At 36.4% G+C, this 12,317-nt stretch overlaps 1 protein-coding gene across 1 annotated transcript in view; it reads right to left on the bottom strand.

The window, feature by feature from the left end:
• Positions 1 to 12,317, bottom strand: part of DNAH8 (dynein axonemal heavy chain 8) — a 338,470-nt gene that overhangs the window by 217,396 nt on the left and 108,757 nt on the right. Inside the window, exons 32-35 of the mRNA XM_059077211.2 lie at positions 12,189 to 12,251; positions 8,670 to 8,770; positions 5,060 to 5,197; positions 4,656 to 4,896 (exon numbers count right to left, since the gene is read on the bottom strand). Of these exons, the coding sequence (XP_058933194.2) occupies positions 4,656 to 4,896; positions 5,060 to 5,197; positions 8,670 to 8,770; positions 12,189 to 12,251 (543 nt within the window). The remainder of the gene's footprint in view (positions 1 to 4,655; positions 4,897 to 5,059; positions 5,198 to 8,669; positions 8,771 to 12,188; positions 12,252 to 12,317) is intronic.

Raw genomic sequence — 12,317 nt, 5'->3', positions numbered from 1 at the left:
TTAAACAAGTTAGATCTGATGAGCTTAACAGACATATACAAAACAGTCCGTCCAAATGCAACAGAATACATATTCTTCTCAAGTGCACATTAAGCATTCTCCAGACACAGCATGTTAGGCCACAAAACAAGTGCTAATAAATTTAAGAAAACTGAAATCATGTCAAGTATCTTTTCTGACCACAGTGGTATGAAACTAGAAATCAATTACAAGAAGAAAACTGACATATTCACAAATATGTAAAGATTAACCACATATTTGGTTATAAACAACCAAAGAGTTGTTCATATTGAACAGCCAATGGTTCAAAGAAGAAATCAAAAGAGAAATCAAAAAATACCTTGGGACAGATAAAAATGGAAATACAGCATACCAAAACTTAAAGGGATGCAGCAAGAGCAGTTCTAAAAAGGAAGTTCATAAAGATAAACCTTACATTAAGAAATAAGAGGGGGCTTCCCTGGTGGTGCAGTGGTTGAGAATCCGCCTGCCGGTGCAGGGGACATGGGTTCGTGCCCCGGTCCGGGAAGATCCCACATGCCGCGGAGTGGCTGGGCCCGTAAGCCATGGCCGCTGAGCCTGCGCGTCTGGAGCCTGTGCTCCACAACGGGAGAGGCCACAATAGTGAGAGGCCAGCGTACCACAAAAAAAAAAAAAAAAAAAGAGGGATCTCAAATAAACAACCTTACTTTATACTTCAAAGAATTAGAAAAAGAAGAACAAACAAAGCCCAAAGTTAGTAGATGGAAGGAAATAACAAAGACCAGAGTGGAAATAAATGAAGTACAGACTAAAAAGACAATAGAAAAGATCAAGGAAACTAAGAGCTGGTATTTTAAAAGATAAACAAAATAGACAAAACTTTAGCCAGACTCACCAAGAAAAAGTGAGGAAGAACTCAACTAAATAAAATCAGAAACCAAAGAGAAGGCATTACAATTGATACCATACAAATACAAAGGATCATAAAAGACTACTATGAACAATTATACACACACGAATTTGACAATCTAGAAGAAATGAATAAGTTCCTAGAAACATGCCACCCACAAAGACTGAATTATGAAAAAACAGAAAATCTGAACAGACTGATTAGTAGTAAGGAGATTGAATCAGTAACCCAAAACCTCCCCCAAAAACAAAAGACCAGGATCAGATGATCTCACTGGTGAATTCTATCAAACATTTAAAGAAGAATTACTACCAGTCTTCTCAAACTCTTCCAAAAAAAAAGAGAGAACACTTCTTATTTTATGAGGCCAGCATTATACTCATACCAAAACCAGACAAGGACACCACAAGAAAAGAAAATTACAGGTCAGTATCCCTGATGAACATAGATGCAAAGATTCTCAACAAAATATTAGCAGGCTGAATTCAACAATACATTAAAATCATACACCATGATCAAGTGGGATTTATTCTATGAACGCAAGAATGGTTCAATATCCACAAACTAATCAATGTGATGTACCACATTAACACAATGAAGCATAAAAATCATATGATCATCTCAATAGATGCAGAAAAAGCTTTTGACAAAATTCAGCATCCACTCATGATAAAACCTCTCAACAAAGCAGGTGTAGAAGAAACATACCTCAATGTAGTAAAGGTTATATCTGACAAACCTACGGCTAACATCATACTCAATGGTGAAAAGCTGAAAGCTTTTCCTCCAAGATCAGGAACAAGACAAGGATGCCCACTCTCACCACCTTTATTCAACATGGTATCTAAAGACCTAACCAGAGCAATTAGGCAAGAAAGAAATAAAAGCCATCCAAATTGGAAAGGAAGAAGTAAAACTGTCCTTATTTGCAGATGACATGATATTACATATAGAAAACCCTAAAGATGCCACCAAAAACTGTTAGAACTAATAATTCCGTAAAGTTTCAGGATATAAAATCAATATATAAAAATCAGCTGCATTTTTATGCACTAATAATGAACTACCAGAAAGAGAAATTGAGAAAACTATGCCATTTACAATTGCATCAAAAAGAATAAAATACCTAGGAGTAAATTTAACAAAAAGGTAAAAGACCTGTACACTGAAAACATACATTTCATACATTGATGAAAGAAACTGAAGAAGGCACAAGTAAATGGAAAGATAGTCTATGTTCATGGGTTGGAAGAATTAACATCATTAAAATGTCTACATTACCCAAAGCAATCTATAGTTTCAAAGCAATACCTATCAAAATTCCAATGGCATTTTTCAAGAAATAGAACAAAAACTCCCCAAAATTTTATGAAACCAAAAAAGACCCCATAGAGCCAAAGAAATCTTGAGAAAAAGGAACAAAGCTGGAGGCATAATGCTTCCTGATTTCAAACTATATCAAAGTTATAGTAACCAAAAATGTATGGTATTGGCATAAAAACAGAGACAATGAAACAGAATAAACCCACATATGTATTTAATTAATTTATGAGAAAGGAGCTGGGAATATACAATGAGGAAAGGACAGTCTCTTCAACATATGATGCTGGGAAAACTGGATAACCACATGCAAAAGAATGAAACTGGACCACTATCTTATACCATACAAAAAATTAACTCAAAATGGACTAAAGACTTGAACATAAGACCTGAAACCATAAAGCTCCTGGAAGACAACAGAGTTGGTAAGTTCCTTGAAATCAGTCTTGGCAATGATTTTTTTGGACTTGACACCAAAAGCCAAGGTAACAAAAGCAAAAATAAACAAGCGGGACAGCATCAAACTAAAAAGCTTCTTATAGCAAAGGAAACCATATACAAAATGAAAAGGTAACTTACTAAACAGGAGAAAATATTTGCAAATCATAACTCTGATAAGGGGTTAATATCTAATATATATAAAGAACTCTTACAACTCAATAGCAAAAACAACCAATTTGATTTCAAAATGAGCAGAGGATCTGAATAAGCATTTTTCCAAAAAAAGACATACAAATAGCCAACAGGTACATGAAAAGGTGCTCAACATCACTTATCACCAGGGAAATGTGAATCAAAACCACAATTAAATATCACCTCACATCTGTTGGAATACCTATCATCACAAAGACACAACTTAGTGTTGGTGAGGATGTGGAGAAAAAGGAACCCTTGCATGGAAATGTAAATTGGTGCAGCCACTATGGAAGACAGTATGGAGGATCCTCAAAAAATTAAAAATAAAACTACCATGTGATCTAGTAATTCCACTTCTGGATATTTATCTGAAGAAAACAAAAACACTAACTTGAAAAGATATATACATACCCATGTTCATTGTAGCATTATTTGCAAGAGCTAAGATGTGAAAACAACCTAAGTATCCATCAATGGGTGAATGGATAAAGAAAATATGGTATATTTATATAAAATGGAATATTATTTAGATGTAAAAAGAAGGAAATCCTGCCATTTGTGACAACATGGATGAACGGACTTTGAGGGCATTATGCTAAGTGAAATGAGTCAGACAGAAAAAGACAAATACCATATGATCGCATTTATATGCAGAATCTAAACAAAAACAAAAAAAACCCCAGAAACATAGATATATAGAACAGATTGGTCATTGCCAAACAGAGTGGGTAAAATGGGTGAAGGTGATTAAAGAGTACAAACATCCAGTTATAAAATGAATAAGTTCTTGGGATGTAATGTATAGCATAGTGACTATAGTTAATAATACTGTATTGTATTTAAAAGCTGCTAAGAGAGTAGATCCTAAAATTTCTCATCATAGGAAAAAAATTATAACTATATGTGGTGATGGATGTTAACTAGAAATATTTTTGTGCTCATTTCACAATATATACATATATTGAGTCATTATGTTGTACACCTGAAACTAATATGGTATAGATTATACCTCATTTTTAAAAAAAGGATTTGATGCAAGCACTAAGCATAGAAAAAAGGAAAAGAACCAATCAAAAATCTTGAAAAGGAAAAATATAATAATTTAAAATATTTAATAGACTAATAGTAAAAAAGCATAGAATTAGAAGTTTGAAAAATGTTCTGAGGAATTCACCAAGAACACAATACAGAAATAAACAGAATTTTTTAAATGGCGGTTTAGTTAAGAGACAAGGAGGATAGACTGAGGCGCTCCAAAACTAAAATATTTCAAATAATCATATTATCTCCTTGAGTTACAGCATTATTTTGCAAAATCAAGGAATGTTCAGGATCATTTCAAATTTTGAGAGTGCATTATATAGGGCAATCAATACACCCTCGAATAACATGTTTATTTGTACAGTTTTCAGAAAAGAAAAAGGAAAGATTCTTTAACAGATCATTTGTAAGACCTTATAATCTTATGTAGGGCTTCCCTCATGGCACAGTGGTTGAGAATCTGCCTGCTAATGCAGGGGACACGGGTTCGAGTCCTGGTCTGGGAAGATCCCACATGCTGTGGAGCAACTAGGCCCGTGAGCCACAACTACTGAGCCTGCGCGTCTGGAGGCTGTGCTCCGCAACAAGAGAGGCCGCAATAGTGAGAGGCCCATGCACCGCGATGAAGAGTGGCCTCCGCTTGCCACAACTAGAGAAAGCCCTCACACAGAAACGAAGACCCAACACAGCCAAAAATAAAAATAAATAAATAAATAAATAAATAAATACTCCTGTTCTCTGTTTAAAAAAAAAAAATCTTAGGTACCTCAATGTCATCCTTATTTTTAAGGAGTGGTGCTTCCATAATATTTCTAAGACAAAAAGAATCCAATTCCACATCAAATGGGGTTCCAGTTAACTCAGAGATTCGATCCCAGTGTCTCTGTTTCATTGCCTTATTGGTCATCATTTCTAGCAGAGGACACGACTCACTGAAATCATCAATTCTTTTTTTCAGATCCAAAAAAGCTTGCCAATCTTTAAGTCCTTTTGGCAGTTTACGACATCTTTCAGAAAAAAAAAGAAAAAATTATTTCATCTACACATTTCTTTGAAGAAGGTGTTATGAATATACAGCAATATATCAGAGGATAAATTCATTTGTGAAATACCTATAGGATCCTAAGATAGGCACTATAAACAGTTAAGTTTAATTCAATTGAAACTCACCTGTTTTGAAACTCCTGCAGTTCTGCATTAATTTTTGCAATGTCTACATCTCCCCAAAGTATTTCATAATAACCACTAATACTGCCCATTACAGTATCGTATAGTCCATACAGCTTCTGCAGCAAGTTGAGTTCCTTTCTGGAAACCAAATAATTAAGTCATTACATAACATATATTTAAAAAATAAATTCCATTATTGGATAGGAAGAATTCATCTAATCAAATTATTTCACATATTATGTGTATCTTATTTTATATACACTAACATGCATACACTCCTGTCGGTTTCCAAACAAAGACTTTATTAAAAGCTCCATCAATTAAAGTTTATAGCTTTCAAATATTCCAAATTATACTATGACATGACATTAACAAATGGTTTGATTATTACAACCATACCAATCATTGCAAACAATCTGACCAAAATTTGTTAATGTGATCAAAGCTAAGGCTAAGGTTTTATTTGACTTTTTTCTTTCAAATGCAAGCTAGATTTTTATGATTATGTCTGCCTTTTAAGTCTCACCTTAAACATCACTTTCCTATCAAAAGCTTTCCCTCATATGCCCAGATGGAGTTATATCCAAACAAGAATAAAAGGAGGGATTCTGGGTCCAAGTAAAGGAAAATTTCTTCAGTGTGTAAAACACCAAAAATTGACCACTCAACAGAGTTTGTGGATTCTCCCAGGAATTCTTTAACCCTTAGCATACCATGAGGATCCACTGAATCCAATTTTAGTTTTTTTATTTCTTGAGTAGTTCTAATTTTTTGTAAGGATTGAGAGTTATGTTTATTATTTATTATAGATAATCAGCAACCAAAGATAAATTTGCTTATGTTTTTGATGGAGTAAAACTCATTCTATCTTGTGTTGACCTAAAACAAATAGACTCCCAGTTATTTCTCCAGAAAAAAGTGTGTTTACTCAGGATCAGTAGAAAATTGCAGTTCTGGGTCTGCAACCATGGTGAGCCATGTGCAAGTCCCCAAATGGCAAGGGAAGGAGAATTCTTTTATAGAGGGGAATAGGAACTTGGAGGGCTAGAATAAACAGAGTCTATTGGATTTCATTGGCTAAATTGTTGCCAGGAGAGGAGTCTTTCCTCTTGTTGGGCTCTGCTAATATTGCAGAGCATGAAAGCTCCCCCTTCTTGTCTCCTAATTCTATTTAATTGAGGTTTCTGTTTATTAATTTTTTACTCTTGCAATTACCAAGGTGCACAGGACCGTTTTATAAATCTAAGATACATTCTGGTATCTTAGTTATTTTTTTTTCAGTTCTGGTTTCATTTTTCTAATTCATCATCCTAGAAATTATTTCATTATTAACCACTGATTATTCCCAATTAAACTAAAAATGACAAATAATAAGAAAAAGGAATGATGAAATCTCTTATAAAGAGATGATGCAACAGTGAAAAAATAATCACTACTGCATCGTCCTTCAAATTTCTTATTGTGTTGCTAAAACATTGCATCATCTTTCAATAAAGTATAAAAAAGAACTCTGGAGACACCATTTTTGTAGTCTTTTGATTTTTGTTTATTTAGCTTTCACTTAATACAGTTAAGAATTCAGTACTTTTCATTTTCTACCTAAAACAACAAAAGAATAAAATTGACAAAAGAAGGTGCTTCCCAAGTATTAAACAGAAAAGAGACAGAGGGCTTCCCTGGTGGCGCAGTGGTTGAGAATCTGCCTGCCGATGCAGGGGACGCGGGTTCGTGCCCCGGTCCGGGAAGATCCCACATGCCGCGGAGCGGCTGGGCCCGTGAGCCATGGCCGCTGAGCCTGCGCGTCCGGAGCCTGTGCTTTGCAACGGGAGAGGGCACAACAATGAGAGGCCCGCATATCACAAAAAAAAAAAAAAAAAAAAAAAAAAGAGACAGAAAGCAATGTTCTAGACTCTAATTTTGATAGTGAAACTGATTGTTAAGTGAAATCTCAGACTTTTGTGTCTTTAGATGATAACCTAGATGGATTTTTTAAAATTCAATAATGTATGAGTGAAAGATATATTTCAATAGGGACAAGGGCTGTATCACGCAGTATTTTGTAACAAGAACCTAGAGCATCCCATTTTGTGAAAAAGATAAGTGACAGTGTTCTTTCATTATTTATACGTTTACGTAAATTTTATTTGATATATTCCACAAGAAGAAAAATGTTGAAAGGAGATATGTATTCAAAGGAAATAGATGATGCAGAAATGAATTCAAAGGAAATAGATGATGCAGAAATGAAAAAGTTAATTGATCATTCAAATTTAAAAGTAAAGATTTTTGTATTTATATTGCAAAAAAGATGGTGAACAAAATTATGACTGTATGAGTTTTCAACAGTTTTGAGTTTTAACAATGCAAGTGCAAGAAAAAACATAAGTAATGAGAAGCTAGAAGTTATTGAAGATGGATTTGAAACCTGAATCACTGTTTACAGAATGGATATGCTCCAGGTTCATGCATGACAGCTAATGAGCTGCATTCAAAAGTTGGTCTCCATTTCGTGTACTTACGTCTTTAAACCAGGACATTATGGAGTAAAAGTTTGGGTTTTCTCTGCTTAAATTCTTATTAAATTTTCTAATAAAACTGCTTTTCACCATTCCTTTATTCTTACTTCTGAAAAGTATTCATAATTACTTAAAAACATAAAAAATTAAAAGGGTCCATTGGTCCAGAAGGTAAATGAGAATGATTAGTTTTCCTAGAATACTGCAGGTCAAAATAAAACACTCATTCTCAGACTGAGTGTGCAAAAGAATTAACTAGAGAGTTTATAAAAATCTAGAATTGCTAGGACCCCATCCCAGAGATTCTGATCTAACGTCAGGGGAAAGGACCAGACATCGGCAATTCTAACACAATTAGTAATTGGGTTAAGCTTAGCAAATGCCTCTCTTTAGAAAAAAAATACAAACCATCTTCCCTAAATGTCTGAGGAATTCATTTATCTTCAGACAATTTTAGGTACTTTGTGCCATGACATTTTCATGCTGGGACTTTGAAACAAGTCAACATAAAGTTCTAAAGCCAAGATCCTAATAAGCTAATACCACTGTTTCAATTTTGCCTTTGAAGAAAGTTATATTTAACATTCTACCAAAATATACTTGGTTAAATCCTAGATCCACTGTTTAAAAGCAACTGTTACTCTTTAAAATCAATTAAGTTCCTTGCCTTTCAATCTCAATGAATTCTATGCCTACCCAATGGGGAAAAGCACTTAGCATAAATGCAGTAAGAAGGAAGCAAGAGCAGAGGATGGCTATTCCTCTAAGTAAACAAAAGTTATCCGAAGTTGCAGTGCTTCCGCACAATTATTGACACTATTCAAAATCACGAAAAGAAAAAAAATAAAGCACAGGCTAAATATAGGCCATTAACGCCCAGAATTTTTGCAATGTATTTTCTACTCCCCTAAAACATTTATTTTGTATATGGAGACTGTGCATCCAATGGGTCAGGAATAGCCAGCAATGAGGGGACTATTTAGGAGTTTTCCAAGCCAGACTCTTCTCTGCATGACGAAGGATTTAATGATGACATGATTCCTCTAATGGACAGTTAATTATTTATAATAAACTTGTCCAATTTCTAAACTTACCTAATTTTGTGTAAAACCTCATAGTCAGTCACAGGCAACCCAAAAAGTTGTTCACCAGATGAATATGTAATGAATTTCCTCCACAGATCATCAAAATTGGCCTATAAAAGGTTTTTAAATTACAGTAAGATGTAATAAATTCAGAGTCCATTAAAGTAGAATTCATTATAATCGGAATAAAAGCTACATTGAAGTTTATTGAATATTGTCTATGAAACAAGGATTTGTGAAGCAAATTTATGCTGATACAAAGCTATCGGAGGAAAAGTTAAGCATTTGGGAAAATTAACTTTCAAGCATTCTGAAAGTAATCATTTTATGTAAAATTATTCCCTTAATAAATTAAGTGGTCCCCAGACTTACATTTCAAGTTCCCATAAATACATCTGAAAGTAATGAAACTGCATTTTAAAAATTCTATAATTCAGACTTTTCTATTATTTTAGCCTGGTCATCTCTCCTAAACAGTTCAAACGAGTGAAGCATTGGTATAATCCATTCAACCTTGCTTTCTCTACAAGCAAGTCTATAAAATAAAGGATTCCATTTTAACACCATTTGAAATAACTCTAAATTTAAATCAGCAAAGTTAATGTTCAGGTCTTTTGAAGTGGAATCTGAATCTCCTATACTTAGAATGCTAAGTATTAACAGTGTTAAAAGCACAAAAGCAAACAGAAATAATTCACTTGTGACAAGATATGTGTGCTCTACATAAATGGTATAACATATCAATAAGGATCCTAAATTCCCAGTCCTGGAAACTGTCTGTCATCAGACCTCACAGTGCTCAGATAATGATACAGATCTGACAGATACATTAGCACATCTTACAGGAGCCAAATTAGGAAGGTGTGAAGATGCAGGAGGAACTCCAACGAATTCGTTCCTAGAGAGGAAGAGCCATTTTGCACTTTTTATATTCCTTGGTGGTTAGTATGGTGGTTACTCAATAACTGTACTGGGACTATGTGGACATTAGAAAAGGAGAAACGAAAACTTCAAAGTTAGCATACACTTAAAGGATGACATTTAAAATCTTGGGGTTTTCTTTGTGTTTTTTAAAAAAAATTTATTTATTTATTTTTGGCTGCACTGGGTCTTCGTTGCTGCATGCAGGCTTTCTCTAGTTGCAGTGAGGGGGGCTACTCTTCATTGCGGTGCGCAGGCTTCTCACTGCGGTGGTTTCTCTTGTTGCAGAGCATAGGTTCTAGTCACATGGACTTCAGTAGTTGTGGCATGCAGGCTCAGTAGTAGTGGCACACGGGCTTAGTTGATCCGCAGCATGTGGGATCTTCCCTGACCAGGACTTGAACCCATGTGCCCCGCACTGGCAGGCAGATTTCCTAACCACTGCACCACCAGGGAAGTCCCTAAAATCTTGTTAATGTGATGAAGACTACTGATGAATGCCAATCCCTCACCGCCTTTTCCACTCTGGTCCGAAATAATATAAAAAGCACCAGCCAAACAGGAAACAAAATGTCAGCTTTGTCAGCAGCCAAGTACCCAGTAACTCCCCAAATCAGAGTAAAGTTGCAACAGTAAACACCACTGGGACCTGAGATGAGGCTCCTGCTTCTTCCCCAGATCTAGATCTTGGGTACCCGCTTTGGAGCGGGGGAGGGAGAACACCTGTTTTTGAGAAGCGTTAGGTCTGCAAATCTGACCGCCAGCCATATATCCAGACAGATGCTCAGCAAACAGCCTGCTCAGCTTACAAGCCCAGGCACTGGCAGAAAGAAGGTACAAGGAGGCAAAAGATGGGCCCTACATTGCCTTTTCAACAAAGTGAACACACCCCTAGTAAAAGGGTGGCTCATTAAAGTCCCAGTTGTTGACTGATACATTGATAACTCCCAAGGGAAAGACAAGGAAGGGGGGCGTCTATCTTCATAATATACCCAGGCTCCAACCACTTTTCATCAACTCTAACGTCACCACTCTGGTCCAATTTACTATCACCCCTCCCCTGGAATATTGCAATAGCCTCCTAATTAGTCTCCCTGCTTTTAGCCTTGACTTCCAATAATCTTTTCTCAACGCAGTAGACAGACTGGCCCATGAAAACATAAGATCATGTCACTCATCTCACTCAGAGTCAAAGCCAATGCCCCTCAGGGGTTGGCAAGGCTTCTAACAGTCTGTCCTCTCCTTAGCTCTCTGGACTTACTGCTACAACTATCTCCTTGCTCATTCTGTTCCAGCCGTACTAATCTCCTGTTGCTTCTCTTACATGTTCTTAGTCAGGGTTTTTGTACTGCTCTTCCCCTGCCTGGAAAGCTGCTCCTCCAGATAATCTGCCTGGATCATTCTCTCACTTCCCCAGGTCTCTATTCAAATGTCACCTCTCAAGGAGGCCTTCCCTGGAGACCCTATTTTAAATTTCACCTCCACTTTACATACACACGGCCTAGCACTTTATGCCCCTTCACTGCCTTTTTCTTCCCTTGGCACTTATCACCATCCAACATTACTACCTATTGCTTTTATTGCTGAGAGGTTCCTCTTGGCTCAGCAGGCAGCCACCACATCAGTCTTAGTCCTGGCTCCTCCAGACAGGAAGGCCTCTCCCTGGGACCCTGGCTCCAAATCTGAGGACTTCAGGTAGTAAAGGATCAGAGTTTCCTCCAGGGTCCAGCATAAAGAGCTGGCAACAGTGATGGAAGGAGCTGGTTTTAGTCCAAGAGTGACAGCCATAGTTCTGGAGAACCCCAACAATAACATGGGACTAGCCTTTTTATCTGAGGAGAACATATTTAGGTGAAAGGCTTATGCCTGCTGCATCCCATGAAAAACCTTGCCGGCACAAGGGTTATCTTACAGAAATCTACTGGGCCAGACCTACCCTCCTGCAATCAGGCAGCAGAGACATTGGGCTCAGGACAGATGATCTTGTCTACTTTGCATAAGTTTATTCCACTAGGGACCAGCTGCAATTCCTGCTTGCTCCAACGATCCTGAAGAAACACTTTTCTTATCAGAGTATGGCTTTTCTATTTTAAAACACTCAAATCAAGGGAGATACTTGAAAATTAGATGTCATATGAAAAATTCCAGTTGGTTATGATGGAAAAAGCCTGAACTACCCCTACCAGTCGCAGGAGAACCTGCAATTTAAGAGGTTCCATCCAAACTGATTGAACCTTTCTGGCAAAAGTGTGCATGGAACCAACCTGAACCCTCCATGGAACCTACATATAAAGCAACAAAAACAAGATTACTGACTACTCCATTTATTTGGTTTGGGGTGAAAAACCCAATCATCAAGTGATATGAAGTAACCTCCGACATAGGTAAAGGAATATTTAGAAATACCTACCCAGTATGTGGCAAAACTAAAGCATAAATTACAGAAAGCTTTCATATGGCTAAATTTGCTGCAAAACTTGGATATTCCTAGTAAAGAAAACACTGGTTTTTGGACAACAGCTCTATATTTCCTGGTGGGATGACCGTGGAAGCCACCTAAGTATAAATGCAGGGAATGTAAATGTAACCAAAAAAATGTAGTTTTACCTGAAATATCTGTAACCTGTTGCTAGCTTCTTGGGGTGGTATATTTGGAACCATGGGTCCTTCCTGTAATGAATAATATAATCTGCATTTTAATTCCTAATCACATGTATTTATCTATTTTAGGTTTAT

The sequence above is a fragment of the Kogia breviceps genome, chromosome 10 (assembly GCF_026419965.1).
Source record: "Kogia breviceps isolate mKogBre1 chromosome 10, mKogBre1 haplotype 1, whole genome shotgun sequence".
Lineage (NCBI taxonomy): Eukaryota > Metazoa > Chordata > Mammalia > Artiodactyla > Physeteridae > Kogia > Kogia breviceps.
The sequence above is the reverse complement of the archived record's forward strand: the minus strand, read 5'-3'. Positions and strand labels throughout refer to the sequence as shown.